This window comes from Cnephaeus nilssonii (genome assembly GCF_951640355.1).
Source record: "Cnephaeus nilssonii genome assembly, chromosome: 3".
In the NCBI taxonomy this organism is placed as follows: domain Eukaryota; kingdom Metazoa; phylum Chordata; class Mammalia; order Chiroptera; family Vespertilionidae; genus Cnephaeus; species Cnephaeus nilssonii.
Genome location: NC_137074.1, coordinates 52,523,265 through 52,542,875, shown reverse-complemented (window position 1 = coordinate 52,542,875; position 19,611 = coordinate 52,523,265). Strand labels below are relative to the sequence as shown.

General features: G+C 38.0%; 1 protein-coding gene and 1 pseudogene across 3 annotated transcripts in view; one reads left to right on the top strand and one right to left on the bottom strand.

Annotated features, from left to right (window-relative positions):
* Positions 1 to 19,611, top strand: part of SENP5 (SUMO specific peptidase 5) — a 56,729-nt gene that overhangs the window by 27,242 nt on the left and 9,876 nt on the right. The window contains exons 3-6 of one of the 2 annotated variants that reach the window (XM_079766519.1): positions 1,386 to 1,491; positions 1,634 to 1,772; positions 2,035 to 2,082; positions 3,954 to 4,031. In XM_079766519.1, the coding sequence (XP_079622645.1) occupies positions 1,386 to 1,491; positions 1,634 to 1,772; positions 2,035 to 2,082; positions 3,954 to 4,031 (371 nt within the window). The remainder of the gene's footprint in view (positions 1 to 1,385; positions 1,492 to 1,633; positions 1,773 to 2,034; positions 2,083 to 3,953; positions 4,032 to 19,611) is intronic. The other variant, XM_079766520.1, reaches the window with a different exon arrangement.
* LOC307096855 (nucleophosmin-like) lies at positions 10,191 to 14,203 on the bottom strand (annotated as a pseudogene). Its single transcript has one exon. The product of its transcript is annotated as a nucleophosmin-like (transcript).

Here is a 19,611-nt window from a genome sequence, read left to right as displayed (position 1 = left end):
AACCCAGGCATGTGCCTTGACCAGGAATTGAACCAAGGACCTCTGGGTGCATGGAACAATGTTCAACCAACTGAGCCACACTGGCCAGGGCTCTAATTGTGATTTTTTTAAAAATAATTCCTTCAGTTACCAAATGTGATAGACACATTTAATCAGGTAATTAAGCCCTTTACTAGTATATTTTACTGTTTCAGAGATAGGATTCTACTGCAAGATTAAACTACTGAAAGATGTCTGTCTTTAGTTTTAGCTAGCCATTTCCTCTCTAACAGTACATTGCTAGCTTAGAAATCCAATGTGAAATGTCTTAGAACATTTCTCTATGTAGTGAGGCCGTGATTCATTTTATTTTTTTCACAAAACATAACTTTTAAAAGATTTTGTTGCCCTAGCTGGTTTGGCTCAGTGGATAGAGCATCAGCTTGCGGACCAAAGGGTCCCGGGTTCAATTCTGGTCAAGAGCACATACCTTGGTTGCAGGCTCTTGCCCGGCCCAGGCCCTGGTCGGGGCTCGTGCAGGAGGCAACCAATCGATGTGATTTTCTCACATCGATGTTTCTGTCTTTCCCTCTCTTTCATGCTCCCTAAAAATCAATGGAAAAATATCGTCAGGTGAGGATTAACAAAAAACAAACAATCTCTTCTGCCAGCATCAACCTATGAATCAGGAGGTCACTGTTCTATTACCAGTCCAGGCACATGCCTGAGTTGCAGTAAAAGGCGTGCAGGAGGAAGCCGATCAGTGATTCTCTCTCATCATTGATGTTTCTCTCTCTCTCTCTCTCTCTCTCTCTCTCTCTCTCTCTCTCTCTCTCTCTTCATCTCTGAAATCAGTAAAAATATATATTTTAAAAGGTTTTGTTGTTAATCTTCACCCAAGGGGCGGGGTGGGGGAGGAGGAGAGACATCTAGGTGAGAGAGATACATTGATTGCTTGCCTCCTGCACTTACCTGCAACCCAGGTATATGCCCTTGACCAGGAATTGAACCCTCAACCCTTTGGTACATGGGCCGATGCTCTAACTCAGTGGTCGGCAAACTGCGGCTCGCGAGCTACATGCGGCTCTTTGGCCCCTTGAGTGTGGCTCTTCCACAAAATACCACATGCGGGCGCGCACGTACAGTGCGATTGAAACTTCGTGGCCCATGCGCAGAAGTCGGTTTTCGGCTCAAGAAGAAATTTAAATTGTTGTACTGTTGATATTTGGCTTTGTTGACTAATGAGTTTGCCGACCACTGCTCTAACCAATAAGACACACCAGCCAGAGCAAAGATTTTTTAATAGTATGACATATGTAGTACGATAGGTTAAATATAGGTTAAGTATTGGGAGAATGACTGCTGAAAATGGTTTTTCCACCTTAATCTTTCTTTCTTTATTTAAGGATTCCTAGATGAGGTTATGAAGAAGTATGGCAGTTTGGTTCCACTCAGTGAAAAAGATGTCCTTGGAAGATTAAAAGATGTCTTTAATGAAGACTTTTCTAATAGGTTTGTCAATGATGCTTAAGTTAAGCCCTTGACAATAAAATTTGGCATATATAACTTTTTCTTGATTAAAATAAAATACTTAGTAATAAATTGAGTAGAACTCATGTTTTTAATCTTCTATTTCAAAATCTTTCTGTTTCAGAAAACCATTTATCAATAGGGAAATAACAAACTATCGGGCCAGACATCAAAAATGCAACTTCCGTGTCTTCTACAATAAGCACATGCTGGATATGGATGATCTGGCAACACTGGATGGTCAGAATTGGCTGAATGACCAGGTTAGTGTATTGTAGCTTCTCATCATGGAAAAGTTGCAGAGGATGTTGGACAACAAAATATAATTAATAAATCCTGGGTTGGCCTCACAGTTATCTTTTGGAATCAAGAATTCTTTATTCCTTATTGAAGTGACTCATTCTCTAACCCCACTGTCCGAAAGGTTTGATTACTGTTAGCAGTATCAATGTATTATTCATTCTGAGTGGGATGTTCTAAATTGTATAGGGTTAGTAAGCTGCTTTTATGTTGGCTTCTTTATAGGTCATTAATATGTATGGTGAGCTGATAATGGATGCAGTCCCAGACAAAGTAAGTGAAAACTTACTCTTCTTTAGGAGCAAGAGTCCCTGTATATTAAAAAGAAGTAGTGTTTTTTAGAAAAACAAACACTTTATATAATTATTTGATATTGCTTGGATTTTTTAAAAAGGATTAATTTTGACTTGATCAGATGCTAGGTTTGGGCTTATGTTCTACAAAATCACTTCTGCATAAGAAAGTCATGATGCTGGTGTTTTCCTGCTTATTTGTTTCAAAGTAGATATAATTGTTGCTATCTTTTTATTTTTAATCCTCACCACAGAGGATATTTTTCCATTGATTTTTAGGGTAAGTAGAAGAGAGAGGGAAAGACAGAGAGAAATATTGATGTGAGAGAAACACACCGATTGGTTGCCTCTTGCACGAGCCCTAACCAGGGCCCAGGCCAGGGAGGAACCTGCAACCGAGGTACATGCACTTGATTGGAATCGAACCTAAGACCTTCAGTCCACAGGCCGATGCTCTATCCACTGAGCCAAACCAGCTAGGTCTGGTTGTTGATATCTTGAGAAGGCTTTTTCTTAGTGGAAGATGCACAAAAGGGACTATTTAAGCTTTTAAATTTAACTTAGTTTTACTATCTTTTAAAAAGTGGTAAAGTAGTATTTAGCTTCCCTTTATTTTGGATTAATCTTTGATACTCAGTTCAAATACAAACTAAATTATAAAATTTCCTTAAGAGCTTAGTTACATATTAAAACTATTCTTAAAATGTAATATATTAATTTTTTTCTGAGTACTCAAATTGCTTAGTGAGCAGCCTTTGATTTCAACAAGCAAAACTTTTCGAAGTACTTTGTAAACTTTTGTAAGTCTAATAGTTTAGACAGGTAATGTAATGAATCTCAGATTCTAACACTATTTATGAATATAGACAAAATGTCATAATTTTCCACTTAAAATCACAAATATGTTATGTCATGAGGCTAATCTGTCAGATTGCATTCCAGATTCTGATACATACAAAGTTTGAGACTCACTGCTCTAGAAATAGCTACTGTAAGCTCTTTTAAAAACCTGTATCTTAAGCTACATGGTTCTCAACATAAATGTGCATCAGAATCCTCTGAATGGTTTATAAAACCAGATTGCTGAGCCTCAACCTCAGAGTTTGTGCTTCAGTAGGTCTAGGGTAGAGTCTCAGAATTGCATTTTGGCAAGTTCCCAGGTGATGCTGATAATGCTTGTGTTCTGGTGACCACATCCTGAGAACCTCAACAGGAAGAGAACAGTTTTATCATTTCAAGTGAGTCAAAGTTACTGAGGAAACACTTAAGACCACAATGGTTTACTATCTCAGGTGGGCTGATATTAATTTAGAAGCCAGAACTTTGAAGCCATGGATGCAGGACATGATACTCCATATGACTAGAATAATTCTTTCAGTGCTAGAAATGATTAAGCTATGGCCTTTTTATAGTTATGACAACATAACTGTAGAATTTCCAAATTCACATTCTTCATAGGAGGTTAGTTTTGTAATCCATACCCTTTAGTTCAAGGTAATTATTACCTCATTCTTTCATAGCCTCTTTCAACTTTATCACCTGATTTGGAGAAATCTGTCAGGTTGCTTATCTACTTGATTGGATTCAGGTAATCTATTTACTGTCCATTCCAGTTCTAACTATAGACCACAGCTGTAAGGTCATTCTAATGAAAATTTGGAATAAAATCTTCTGAGAACCATGCAGTGTATTTTTTATATTTTGGTTATTTTAAAGAAGAAACTTCCCCTCACCTTTTTGTTTATCTTATATTCAAGGATTTTTAAATTTCCTTTTTTTTTTTTTTTTTTTTAGTTAAACCTGGGCACAGTCTAATATAATCTGGGTGCTTGTATTTGATGTCTCTTCTAGGTTCACTTCTTCAACAGCTTTTTTCATAGACAGCTGGTAACCAAAGGATATAATGGAGTAAAGAGATGGACTAAAAAGGTATTCTCTTTATTCTAAATTTGAAATGCAGATGATAATCCACTTTGAGTGGAAGTATACAAACTTTATTACCATGTGATGTTAATTAGAAACAGACTTTTTTTTTTTAATTGATTTTTTTTACAGAGAGGAAGGGAGAGGGCTAGAGAGTTAGAAACATCGATGAGAGAGAAACATCGATCAGCTGCCTCTTGCACACTGGGGATGTGCCTGCAACCAAGGTACATGCCCTTGACCGGAATCGAACCTGGGACCCTTCAGTCCACAGGCCGACGCTCTATCCACTGAGCCAAACTGGTTAGGGCTAGAAACAGACTCTTTAATGTGCAAGTTTTTTATTGTTTCTTTTAAATCTTGTTTAAAAGATAAGATGCTAGTAAAATTGAGTCTGTCCACTTGATTGGAATGTGCTATAACAAAGCACTGGGCAAAAAGTTAATGGTTTGCACTACTATTAGCTTAATGTGCAACTTGGACAAGACAGTTTGGGCTATAGATTGCTTATTTGTCAAAATGATAAATCAGAGTAGTCCCTAAAATCACTTAATCTTTTTAAAAAAATATATTTTTTTATTGATTTCAGAGAGGAAGGGAGAGGGAGAGTTAGAAACATCAATGATGAGAATCATTGATCAGTTGCCTCCTGCACACCGCCTACTGGGCATAAAGCCCGCAACCCTGGCATGTGCCCTGACTAGGAATCGAACTGGCAACCTTTTGATGCAAGGTACGACATCCAACCAACTGAGTCACACTGACCACGGCTATTTTTTGATATTTTGACAAAATTACCAGCAAGTTCAAATTTCATAGTCATAAGGCTAGAGCAACAATTTTCAACCTTTTTCATCTCATGGCACACATAAACTAATTACTAAAATTCTGTAGCACACTGAAGAATATGTTATATTTTTTGCCGATCTGATTTTAAAAATAGCTATAATTTTGATTCATTAACACCAGATGGCTATTGTTGTATTGGCTGTTGTCATTTTTTTTAATTTAACAATCTAAGGGAAAAGAAGTCATTGCCCTGACTAGTAGGTATTGCATGTTTTAAAAATTCTTGTAGCACACTAATTGAAAATAGCTGGTCTAGAGATTTTATAACTTTTTACTTTTTGTTGTTGTTAATCCTCACCCAAGGATATTTTTTCCATTGATTTTTAGAGAGAGTGGGAGGGAGAGAGAGAGAGAGAGAGAAACATCAATGTGAAAGAGACACATCAGTTGGTTGCCTCCTGCACATGCTCTGACCTGGCCTTGGATCAGGCCTACAACCCAGGTACTTGCCCTTGACCAGGAATTGAACCCAGACCCTTTGGTTCTCTAGCCGACGCTCTAACCACTGAGAAAACCAGCCAGGGCATATAACTTTTTACTTTTTATACTGAATGGGTTAGAGAAATTAAGAGTAAGTCTTAAGAGTAGATGGAAATAACTTTTTGCAAAGTACAAAAACACCTGATTGAACAATGCTATTCAAGGCATCATTAGTAGTGCCAACATAAATGAAATGTGGTTGAAGAGTGCAAGTCTGAGGAAATAGATATAATGAATTCAGAAATCAGATCTGGGTTCAGATCCTAGTTTAGCCACTTAGCTAGTTGTAAGACCTCGGGCAAATTACTTAATTTTAAAAAATTTATTGATTAATTTGAGAGAGAAAGGGAGAAACATTGATTTGTTGATTGAATTTATTCATTCATTCATTCATTCATTCATTCATTGATTCTTGTATTTGCCCTGACTGGGATCGAGCCCGCAACCCTGGTGTATCAGGATGATGCTTTAACCAACAGAGCTACCCGGCCAGAGTAAATTATTTAATTTTTATAAGCTTCAGTTTCCTTATCTGTAAAAAAGGAATATGAATAGTATTTACCTTGTTGTGAGGATAAATGAGATAACGCATATAAACCACCAGGTACATGGTAAACACACAGATAGTCATTATGTATAATAATATAAGGGTAATATGCTAATTAGACTAGACATCATTTCAGATGTCCTTCCTGACGAAGCCAGGGCCGGAGGGAAGCCGACCTGGGTCCCGGGTACCCGCAGGTGGCTGGAGGAGGGAAGCCTGGGTCCTGGGTGCCAGAGGGAAGCCGATGCTGGCAGCCGGGGGAAGGAAGGCCTACTTTTGCACGAATTTTTTTACATTGGGCCTCTAGTCTTTAATAATAAAAGCGTAATATGCTAATTAGACCTGACAGCCGAACGACCTTCTGGATGTCATTCCGAACATCTGGACGAAGCCATGGCAGCAGGGGCCAAGGCAGAGGTGGTTAGGGGCGATCAGGCAGGCAGGCAAGTAGTTAGGGGCGATCAGGCGGGCAGGCAAGCAGGGGAGATCAGGCAGGCAGGCAAGTGGTTAGGGGCAATCAGGCAGGCAGGCGAGCAGTTAGGGGCAATCAGGCAGGCAGGTAGAGTGGTTAGGGGTGATCAGGCCGGCAGGCGAGTGGTTGGGGGTGATGAGGCAGGCAGGCAGGTGAGTAACGGTTATGAGCCAGTGGTCCCGGATTGCAAGAGGGTACAGGCTGGGCTGAGGGACACCCTCTTCCCCCTCTCTCCCCCCAACTCCGTGTACTAATTTCATGCACCGGGCCTCTAGTTGTATTATAATGGTGGAAGCACAGGAGAAAGCTAGTGTAGCTGGAATGCAGAGAACAAAGAAAAGAGTGGCATGAAGTGAATCTGATCCAGAGATGTAGGGCCTTGAGTCTGTGTTTTGAAATTTACCCTAAATGTATAGGAATCTATAGAAGGGTTTTAGGTGGGACATCTTCCAGTTTGTAGTCTAGCAGCACTGATGAATATGGATGAATGTGGGAGCAAAGTTGATGTGGGTAGAACAGCAGGCCATTGCAGATTGATGGTATTTTTTTAAAATACATTTTTATTGATTTCAGAGAGGAAGAGAAAGGGAGAGAGATAGAAACATCAATGATGAGAGAGAATCATTGATTGAATGATTCTCTAGGGATTGAACCTGCAACCCAAGCATGTGCTCTTGACCAGAATCGAACCTGGGACCCTTTGATCTGCAGGCCGACGCTCTATCCACTGAGTCAAACTAGCTAGGGCTTGATGGTACTTTGGGATAGAATAGTAGCAGGAGAGATGGGAGATGTACACAAATATACATGTGATCTAGGAAGTAAAATTAACGGGATTTGGTGAAGGATTGGTTTTGGGGATGGAGGAGAAGGAAATGTGGAAGATGACTTCCAAGGATGTGGCTTATACCCCTGGAATGGGCTATGGTGGTATTTAAGTTAGAAAAAATTGAGGACAACTAATTAATAGGGGATTGGTCAAATAAAAAAATATACATCCATTTAATAGGATGCTACTTAACCAGGAAAAGTTATATAGATAAGGAAAAATGTGGAATAGAGAAAGGTTATAAATAGCATGGAAAAATAAAGATATACCCTGGAGATATTGTGGGTTCAATTCCAGACCACTGCAATAAAGTGAATATCATGATAAAGTGATTCACACTAATTTTGGGGTTTCCCCGTGCCTGTAAAAGTTATGTTCACATTATACTGTAGTCTATTAAGTGTGCAATAGCATATGTCTAAGAAAACAGTGTACATGCCTTAATTAGAAAACACTTCATTGCTAAAAAATGCTAACCATTCAGGCCTGTTGGGAAATGGCACCAATAGACTTGCTCAATGCAAGGTTGCCACAAGCCTTCAATTTCTAAAAAAAAATGCAATATCTGCAAAGCACAGTAAAGTGAAGAGCAATAAAATGAAGTATGCCTGTACACTCATGGAAAATTAAACACGAGAGAAAAGGACTAAAATCAAGTATGCAAGTCATTTCATTAAATAGAATGAATTAAATTATTCTGTCCTCTGGATCCTTTCAGACTGGATTAAGTCACTAAATTCATCTATATGTTGTATATAAGAAATAAAATAATATGAAAAAGAAAGGTAGAAAATAAAGCAACAATTAAAGAGGTAGTAGGCAAATGCAAACCAGAAGAAGGAAGTCACAGAAAAAAACCACACACACAAAAAAAGACTAGCATTATTAATAACATTTGAGGTAGAATTTAAGGTGAAAAGTAAATTATGATAATTTCAATATATAGAAGCGTAAATATTGCTAAAATAATGATAGCGGGAGACTTCTCTCATAGTTGGACAAATCTAATAGATTAAAAAAAAGATCATAAATAAAAATTAAAGAATACAACCAATTCATTTGGTTTAATAGATATATACTAGATCTTTATACCCCTCAAAAAGAAAATATACATTTATTCCTTTAAGAAACATTTGTAAAAATTGATTGTATACTTGGCTACAAAGTACATATATTATTTCTTGATCACAATTCAATCTAATTAAAATAAATAACAAAAGGTGGTTTAAATCTTAATAATTTGAAGATTTTATAGATGCACACATTACTAGATATAACCCTGGGGTTCAAAAAAATAAAAAAGTAACTTATATACAAACTGTCTAGAAAGGGATGGAAAGGGAAGTACATCTTACCTACTACTATGAAAAGCTATTTTGAGGAGAAAGTTAGTGGCCACAAATGCCTTTATTATTAAGGAAAAAGTGAAAAATAGAAGAATTAAGTAAAATTAAATTACAGAATGACTAAGGATTTAAATGCAACAAAAATGAAATAGTGAAAGTAAGAAGAGAATCCCTAAGAGATCTTTTAAAAAACAATGTCAGGATAGTGAAGTCTATTCTCTATACAACTTAAAACTCAGATGCTATAAACAAAATTAATTCAATTACATAAAAAGAAAAATAATGTTGCATTTAAAAATAGGAGCAATGTAAAAGGACAAATAAACTGGGACAAATATTTGTAACTCATATCACAGAACTAATTTTTTTCTCTTTATTTATTGATAGAGAGGAAAGGGAAGGGAAAGAGAGATAGATTTGTTCTACTTATTTATGCATTCATTGGTTGATTCTTGTATGTGCCCTGACCAAAGATCAAACCCTCAACCTTGGCATATTGGGATGATGCTCTAACCAACTAAGCTACCTGGCCAAGGCCACAGAACTAATTTGCTTAATGTATACAGGGCTTTTTCTACAAATGAATAAGAAAAAGACCCCACAAACAGTAGAAATATGGATGAATTATATAATTGAAAGTTTTAAAGTAAAGAAAAGCTTATTATTGGGTTCTGGATATAAGTCTTCTGTCAGATCTATGTTTTGTGATTGTTTTCTTTTAGTCTATGACTTTTTTACTTATTTTCTTAACCATGTCTTTTGATGAACAGAGATTATAAATGTTGATGAAACCTAATTTACCATACTTTTTCTTTTATAGTTCTTGCTATGTATAACCAGTCTAAAAAAAATACTTGCCTCTGATGTTTTCTTTTGATAGCTTTATAGTTTTTAGGTTTTATATTTACATCTCTGATATATCTACATTTTTGTGTAAAACATGAGGTAGAGATCAAGGTTCTTTCCACCCCCCCCCACCTTCACCCCCATATGAATATGAAAAAGAAAGGTAGTTGTTCCAATGTCATTTGCTGAAAAGACTTCTCTTTCCCAGTTTAATTGCTTTGGCAACTTTGTAGAAAATCAATTGATTATATATGTGTGGTCTATTTCTGGACTTTATGTTCTCTTACATTGATCTCTTTATTTGTTCTTATGTGGGGTATTCCTCAGCCCAGCCTATGCCCTCTCCAATCTGGGACCCCTCAAAGGATGTCCTACTGCCGGTTTATAGGGATCGGGCCTAAACCGGCAGTCAGACATCCCTCTCACAATCCGGGACTGCTGGCTCCAGCCGCTCACCTGCCTGCCTGCCTTCCTGATTTCCCCTAACCACTCTGCCTGCCAGCCTGCTCACCCCCAACTGCCCCCTGCCGCTGGCCTGCTCGCCCCCAAATGCCCCCCCTGCCAGCCTGATCACCCCCAACTGCCTCCCGTGCCAGCCTGCTCACTCCTAACTGCCCCCCCAGCTGGCCTGCTCACTCCAAACTGCCCCCCGCACTGTCCTGATCACACCTCCAACTGACCCCCACTGACGGCCTACTCACCCCCAACTGGCCCCTCTGCTGGTCTGCTTACCCCCCCAACGGCCTCTGCCGTCCCATCCTGGCCTGATCACACCCCCCCCCCCGCCCCCGGTGACCCAAGGTCCCAGCCCCTCCTTTTTTTCTTTTTCTTGTTTTTTTTTCAGCGCCTCCTTGAGCGGAGGCCAGGGCCAGCTGGAAGCAAGTATCTAGGATTTATTTATCTTCTATAATTGAAACTTTATTGCCTTGAGCAGAGGCCAGGGCTGGCAGGAAGCTTGGCTTCCTCCATTGCCGGGGGAAACCCAAGCCTCCGGCTGGCTCCAGCTCTGTGGCCACCACCATTTTTGTTGGGATTTATTTATCTTCTATAATTGAAACTTTGTAGCCTTGAGCGGAGGCCAGGGCTGGCCAGGGCAGGCGGGAAGCTTGGCTTCCTCCATTGCTGGGGCAACCCAGGCCTCCTGCTTGCTCCAGCTCTGTGGCTGGCCGCCATCTTGGTTGGGTTAATTTGCATACTTGCTCCTGATTGGCTTGTGGGCGTGGCTTGTGGGCGTAGCAGATTGATGGGTAATTTGCATGTTTCTCTTTTATTAGTATAGATCATACTAACATGATCACTGTATGTTAAAAGTATGTCTTGAAATCATTTTAAGTTGGCCAGCTTTATCCTTCTTTTTCCAGATTGTTTTGGCAATTCAGGTTCTTTGCATTTTCATATAAATATTAGAATCAGTTTGTCAACCTCTGTTTTTGGTGTGTGTGTTTTTAATTTGCTGAGTTGTTATTGGTATTGTATTTAATTTGTATGTTCATTTGTGGAGAATGGCTACCTTGACAATATCAAATCTTCCAATCCATGAACTGGCATAGTTTTCATTTGTTTGTGACTTTAATTTTTCTCAGCAATATTTAGTAATTATTATTATTATTTATTTAATTCTCTCCTGAGGATATGTATATATGTTTTGATGATATATTTTTATTGATGAGAGAGAGAGAACGAGAGACATACCTAAGAGAGAGAAACATCGATTCGTTGCCTCCCATATGCGAGGGTATCGAACCAGCAACCTGGTTATGTGCCCTGGACCTTTTGGTGTATAGGATGATGCTCCAACCAACTGAGCCAAACTGCTATAAACAGAATTTTAAAATTTTTATCTTTCAATTGTGTGCTGTTAGTATGCAGAAAAACAGTTGATTTCTATATGTTGAGCTTATATGCAGTGACCTTGCCAAATTCACTCACTGGTTCTAGGAAGTGTTTTTGTGGATTCTGTGGGATGTTCATAGGAAGTAATGTTTGTAAGTAGTGACTTTTCTTTCTTCCTTTCCAAACTGTATGTCATTTTTTTCTTGCCTTATTGCTAGGACTTCTAGGACACTGTTGAATCGAAGTAATGAAAGAGGACATCTTTGCCTTGTTCTCAATCTTAGGAGGAAAGCATTGAGTCATCTACTAATAGTTATGATGTCAGCTGTAGGTATTTTTGTAGGTGCTCTTTATTAAGATAAGGAAGTTTTCTTCAATTCTTAGTTTGCTGACAGTTTTTAATCATAAAATGGATGTGGAGTTTTATCAAATGGTTTTCCTGTATCTGAAGAGAGAATTTTATGGTGTCTTGTCTTTATTTTTTCAAAATACACACATATATACCTCTTTAATGTGGTTCATATATATTTAGACTCTTTTCTATGTACATGGATGCATCTATTTTTTTAATGGGACTCAGACTGAAGGAGCAGCACTTAATCTTAAGACATTCCAATCTCAGGGCCACATGATAGTTCTTGAAGCTTCAGCTTGGTCGTGACATAACTTCAGTTCTGTTTACAGTAGATTGATTAAAGCAAATCACATAACAGGAATACATTTCTCCCCCTGGGAGGGTCGCTTGAAGCCACATGGCAATAGGCAGTTCTGTATAATTCTTTTATAGGGAGGACTACAAATAATTGGGATCAATACAATCTAGGGAGACAAAAATATACACATGAAATAAACTCAGTGTTTTATTATTTTTTTAAAATATATTTTTGGGATCAATACAATCTGCCACACACATTTTAAAATATATATAGTTGGCATACAATATATTTGTTTCAGGTGTACAACATAGTGATTCAATATTTATATACCTTATGAAGTGATCACCATGATAAATCTAGTAAACATCTGTTGCTTTACTTAGTTATTATGGTATTATTGACTCTATTCTCTGTGCTATACATTATACACCTGTGGCTTATTTTATAACTGGCAATTTGTACTTCTTAATCCCCTTCACCTTTTTTGCTCATCCCTCTACCCCCATCCCATCCTCCCGCCCTCCTCTGGAAACCATCAGTTTATTCTCTGTATCTGTGAGTTTGTTTAGTTTTTGTTTCTTCATTTGTTTTATTTTTTAAAGTCCCCATATAAGTGTAATCACACAGTATTTTTCATTTTCTGTCCAGCTTATTTCATTTAGCATACCCTCTAGATTCAAATATGTTATCATAAATGGTAAGATTTCTTTTCCTTTTTCTTTATCTTTTTCTGTGGCTGAATAACATTCCAGTGTGTGTATATGTGTGTATGTTTCACATCATCTTTATTGATGGACACCTAGGTTGCTTCCATATTTTGCCTATTATAAGTAATGCAGCAGTGAACATAGGTGTCTTTTTGAATTAGTGTTTTCAGTTTCTTTAGATCAATTGCCATAAGTGGAATTGTTGGGTCACATGGTGGTTCCATTTTTAAATGTTTGCGGAATTTCTATACTATTTTCTATAGTGGCTGTATCAGATTTCAATCCCTCTAACAGTGCACTAGGGTTCCCTTTTATCTACATCCTCATCAACATTTAGTCTTTTCTTTTTTACTTTATTAAAATACTGAGTTTAGCCCTTGCTGGTTTGGCTTAGGGATAGAGCATCAGCCTACAGACTGAAGATACACAGTTCAATTCTGGTCAAGAGCACATGCCTGGGTTGCTGGCTTGATCCCCAGTAGGGAGTGTGCAGGAGGCAGCTGATCAATGATTCTCTCTCATCATTGATGTTTCTATCTCTCTCCCTCTCCCTTCCTCTCTGAAATCAATAAAAATATATTTTTAAAAAAATAAAATACTGAGTTTATTTCATGTATATATTTTTGTCTCCCCACCATTTCCATTTGTCTGACCTTCACTGCTACTATGTCCTATTGTAACACTTCATACATAGTTAAAACCACGCAAAGGGTGGAGTTTCACTTTAAAACGAATCAGGCAGTTTGGACAATACATTCTTGGCAATGGAACCTGGACAGGAAAGTTCTCACTCTGCATTATGAAAAGGACAGCCAGATATCAACTGTTACAGAAATGAAATAAGATGGAAAAGTTTAACAAACTGTTTAAACTATTCTCTTAAAGAAACTTCCCCCACTGCCAGAGACCTTGACTAGACTCCTGGTTAGTCATCTGGAAGCAATTCACATCCCTGATGCACTTGGCTTCCACTTTGGGAAGAGAACCACCTTTTTCTATTTGCTCGTATTTTTACTTTAATATCATCTACAGAAGTCAGTCTTTTTAGTGTTTTAGGATTTTTTCCTATTTTTTTGAAGGATTCTTGACCTTTTGATCTTGGTGTTGATGGTTTTAAGTCTTTTTCATTATCGTTTGATTTTTGGCTGGAGTATCTCATATAGATTTCTTTACTGGATTTTTTTCTTCAGCTTCCTCATCCTCAAAATCATCCTCTTCCTCTTAGTCATCCTCATCATCTTCAGCAGCAGCAACTTTTACCTTTTTTCTGTGGAACTTTGCTACCACTTCCAGGGGCAGAACGCTTAGCAGACACACTTAGGAGTTTCATTTCCTCCTCTCATCTTCTGACTCTGCGTCTTCCTCCACAGCTACTAAGTGCTCTCCACTAATATGCATAGGCCCTGAACCACACTTCAACCATAAAACAACAGGTGGCATTATTTCAAAGCCACAGACATTTTCAAAGTTGCCAGTGTTACTTTAATTGGACTGCCTTCATAATTCATTCTCTGCTTCAACAATGTGCAATTCATCCTTTGCACCAGCCCCTAAACTGACTGTTCTTAAAGATACAGTTACTCATTTTTATCATTCTCCATCTTGAAATGATAATCTTTGTTGGTGTTTTTTAAATTTTATTTTAAAAATTGACTTTAGAGAGAGAGGAAGGGAGAGGGAGAGAGAGAGAAAAACATCATTGTGAGAGAGAAACATCGATGAGTTGCCTCCCATATGCACCCCAACCAGAGATTGTACCCACAACCTGGGTATGTGCCCTACCAGGAATGAACTGGCAACCGTTCAGTGCACAAGACAACACTCAACCAACTGAGCCACACCAGCCAGGGCTCTTTGTCGGTCTTTAGTTAAAAACTGAAAAGATAGTCCTGGGGCTCAGGGGGCTTATGGCCATGTCCATTGAATCCTCCATGGGGTGGTGGCACGCAATTAGGTGGGAGAAAAGGCGGATGGACGGATAGAAACAACTACTTCCCTGCAGAATGAATGTGCAGGACAGAATCGCACCAGGGAAAAGCAACACACACTCTGTTGTCTTTTTTATAATAGTCATTCTAACAGGTATGAGGTGTTATTTCATGGTTTTGATTTGGGTTTCCCTGTAGAGTGATGTGGAGCATCTTTCCATGTGTCTGTTGGCCATCTGCATATCATCTTTGGAGAACTGTCTATTCAGATCCTCTGCCTATTTTAAATTGGATTATTTGTGTTTTTTTATGTTAAATTGTATAAGTTTTTTTATATATATTTTGGATATTAATCCCTTATTAGACATATCATTTGAAAATTATCTTCTCCCATTCAGTAGGTTGCCTTTTGGTTTTGTTGGTTTCTTTTGCTCTGTCAAACCTTTTTAGTTTAATGTAGTCCCATTTGTTTATTTTTGCTGCTATTGTTTGCCTAAGGAGACATATCCAAAAAAATATTGCTAAGATTATATCCAAAAAAATATTGCTAAGACTGATGTCAAAGAGTTTATTGCTTATGCTTTTTTCTAGGAGTTTTATAGTTTCAGGTCTTACATGTAAGTCTTTAATCTATTTTGAGTTTATTTTTACATATATAGTGTAAAAAAGTGGTCTAGTTTTCAATTTTTGCAAGTATCTATTCAGTTCTCCAACATCATTTATTGAAGAGACTGTTATTTCCCCATAGTATATTCTCCTTTGTCATAGATTAATTGGCCATATATGTGTGAATTTATTTCTGGGCTCTCTGTTATATTCCATTGACCTATGTATCTGTTTTTGTGCCAGTACATACTATTTTGATTATTGTAACTTTGTGGTATAGTTGAAATCAAGGAGCATGATACCTCTAATTTTGTTTTTCTTCCTCGAGATTTCTTTGGCTATTCAAGGTCTTTGTGATATAAAATTTAATATTATTTGTTCTAGTTCTATGAAAAATGCATTGGTATTTTTAAAATATATTGATATCAGAGAGGAAGGGGGAGAGAGAGAAATAGAACCATCAGTGATGAGAGAGATTCATTGATCAGCTGCCTCCTGCATGCCCCCACTAGGGATTGAGCCCACAACCCAGGCATATGCCCTGACTGTGAATTGAACCCTGACCTCCTGATTCATAGGTCGATGCTCAACCACTGAGCCACACCAGCCAAGCAATTTATTTATTTTTAAAGAACTAGTTCTTAGTTTCATTAATCTTTCTACTGTTTTTTAAGTCTCTATTTTATTTATTTCCACTCTGGTCTTTATTATTTCCTTTCTCCCACTTTGTCTTAGTTTGCTCTTATTTTTCTAGATCCTTCAGATGTAAGGTTAGATTGTTTGAGATTTTTCTTGTTTCTTGAGGTAGGCCTATATAAGTATAAACTTTCTTCTTAGAACTGCCTTTGCTATATTCCTGCCTTTGCTATATTCATAGATTTTGGAATGTGTGTTTCCATTTTCATTTGTCTCAAGATATATTTTTAATTCCTCTTTAATTTATTTTTTTACTCATTGGTGGTTTAATGGCATTTTAAAAAATATTTTTTTATTGATTTCAGAGAGGAAAGGAGAGGGAGAGAGAGAAACATCAATGATGAGAGAGAATCATTGATCAACTGCCTCCTGCATGCCCCCTACTGGGGACCAGCCCACAACCCGGGCATGTGCTCCCACTGGGAATTGAACTGTGACCCCTGGTTCATAGGTCGACACTCAACCACTGAGCCACACCAGCCAGGCTAATAGCATGTTTTTTAGCCTCCAGGTGTTTATGTGTTTTTTCCAGTTTTTGTCTTATAACTGTTTTTTATATCCATAGCATTATGATAGAAAACAGTGCTTGATATGATTTCAGTCTTAAATTTATTGAGACTTTTTGTGGACTAACATGTGATCTATCCTGGAGAGTGTTCCCTGTGCACTTGGAAAGAATGTGTATTCTGTTGTTTTTAGATGTAATGTTTTGTATATATTTATTAATTCATGTGGTATAATGTGACATTTAAGGCCAGAGTTTCCTTGTTAGTTCTTTTTATTTTTATTTTTTAAATTATGGTTGTGTGTTGTTGTTTTTTTAGATAGAGAGGAAGGGAGAGGGCAAGAGAGAGAAACATCGATGAGAGAGAAACATGGATTGGCTGCCTCCTGCACACAACCTACTGGGGATCAAGCCCACAATCCGGGCATGTGCCCTGTCCAAGAATCAAACCAGTGACCTCTTGATTCATAGGACGGTGCTCAATCTATTGAGCCACACTGGCCAGGCTCCTTATTTTTTCTATTCATTGTTGTAAGTGAGGTGTTAAAGTCCCTACCATTGCTATTATATTACTGTCAATCTCTCCCTTTATTCTAGTTAATATTTGCTTTATGTATTAGGTGTTCCTATTTGGGGTTCATTGATGTTTACAAGTGCCATATCATCTTGTTGGATTGATCCCTTTATCATTATATAATGCCCTTCTTTGTTTAAAGTTTATTTTGTCTAATATTAGTATTGCTACTCTAGCTTTCTATTCATTTTCATTTTCATGAAATATTTTTTTCAGTCCCTTCATGATGTGTGTCTTTAGTTCTGAAGTGGGTGTTTTGTAGGCAGCATAGATATGGTTCTTACTTCACTCTTTTTTTTTAATCCTCAGCAGAGGATATATTTTTAGTGATTTTAGAGAGAGAGGAAAGGAGAAAGAGAGAGAAACATCCATGTGAGAGAGAAACATCGATTGGTTGCCTCCTGTATGTGCACCGATGGAGGATTTAACCCGCAACCTAGGTATTTGCCCTGACCTGGAATCGAACCTGCATTCTTTTGGTAAATGGGATGACGCTCCAACCAACTGAGCCACCCGGCCAGGGCCATCACTTTTAATTATATGTGTAAAACTGTGTGTGTGTGTGTGTGTGTGTGTGTGTGTGTGTGTGTGTATGTGTGTGTGTAAATTAATATATTAGAAAAAAGAAGAAAAAGATCTGGAAAGATACACACTGAAGTTTTATATTTTTATCTGTAATTTTCTAATTTTATTTTTTAAATTTATTTGAGAGCGAGGAAGGAAGAGGGAGGGTGAGGGGAGGGGGAGAAGGAGAGAGAGAGAGAGAGAGAGAGAGAGAGAGAGAGAGAGAGAGAGATTGAGAGAGATTGGTTTGCCTCCCACATGTGCCTCCACTAGGAATGGAACCGGCAACCTGGATATGCCCTGACTGGGAATGAAACCCACAATTCTTCAGTGTACGGGAACGACGCTGCTACCGAGCCACCCCGGCCAGGGCTAATTCTTATGTTAAATATTGTTTCTATAATTTAAAAAGTTTGGTGTTTTTCCCCTCTTATTTTTTTATTGAGGGAAAATTGGTATATAACTATGTAAGTTTCAGGTGTACAATATAATTTGATATCTATATATACTACAAAATGATTGCCATCAAAAATGTAGTAACTATCCATCACCACACAATTGACCTCTTCACTCATATTGCCCACCCCGAACCCTCTTCCAATCTAGTAATCACCAATCTGTTCTCTGTATTTCTGAGGTTGATCATATGTTTGGGGTTTTCTTTTAGATTCCACATATAAGTGAAATCATGTGGTATTTGTCTTTCTTCATCTGACTTATTTCACTTGGCATAATACCCTCTAACTCCATTCAGGTTGTTGCAAAGGGCAAGATTTTATTCTTTCCTGTGGCTGAATAATATTCCAATCTATTTATACACCACATCTTCTTTATCCGTTCATCCATTTATGGACATTAGGTTGCTTCCATATCTTGGCTGTTGTAAATAATGTCGCAATATACGGGGATGAATACCCAGAAGTGGAACAGCTAGATCATATGGTAGTTCCCTTCTTAATATTTTGAGGGATCACCTTACTGTTTTCCAAAAATCTTACTACTTTTTAATCATGAAAAGCTTATAAAGCCTTTCTGGTTAGGTTCTCTCCAGCCATGTATTATAGATGTCGTGAACCTTGGTGGTCCAGCTTTTGGAGCTTCTGAGTTGTATGATTCAGTGTTTGGGAGGATCAGGTTGGTCCAGAGAATTTCTGGAGGGTCTTAATGCCTGGCCCTTTCTTTCTGTTGGTTGTGGTTACCCAACACAGGGTATTTGGGAACCTCAGACAGCATGCCATACCACTCCTGGCTAGGATGGAATGAATATGTTCTCCAGTCTGCAAACAACTGACCTTTAAAAGGCCAGCTGGGGAACACTGCAGGGCCACTCTCATTCACCTGTTTCCCAGATTCATATGCTGAAATGTTTCCATTATCTCACAGTTTCCATGCTCAGGAATCCAGGCGTGGCTTAACTGCATCCTCTGCTCAGGGTCTCAATAGGCTGCAATCGAGGATTCAGCCAGACTCCATTCTCATCTTCCAACCTCATTCAGGTTGTTGGCAGAATTCAGTTCCTTGTCATGGCAGGACTGGAGCCCTCAGCTTCCAGAGGCTACCTCTCTGTAGGGAGCTTCAGCATGGCTGTACATTCCTCCCCAAAAAAGTTTCTTTTTGAGAAGAATAGAAATTTGGTGTAATTGAATACTATATTTTAAATGATTCCTTGTTTTAGAAACTCAAAATTTTTGAGCTGGAAAGAACCAGTTATCAGTCCTTTCTAATATTTCCTTCTATCTACCTCCCAGGTTTGTGGATGCAAAAACTGAAAAGCAGAAGTGCTAAAGTGCTTTGCTCTGAGGTCATGTAGACTAGCAGAAAATTCATCTAGAGCAGGACATTATCTGAATATCAGAAAGCAAGGAAGGCTTGAGATCATTGCTAAGAATCTGGTTGTCGGGGGAGGAGAGGGGGGTAAATGGTGATGTAAGGAGACTTGACTTCCTGTATAATTTTGTTAACCAGTATCACCCTAATAAATTAAAAAATAAAAAGAATCTGATGTAGTTTAAAATAGCCTTGTAATAGTTTTAACCCAAGGAATATCTAAAATAATCCTTAAAAATACCTGAAAAAAGAAATCTATTAACTCTCTTACAAATGTTTATTAAACACCGACTACTTATCATCCACACTAGGATTTTGAGT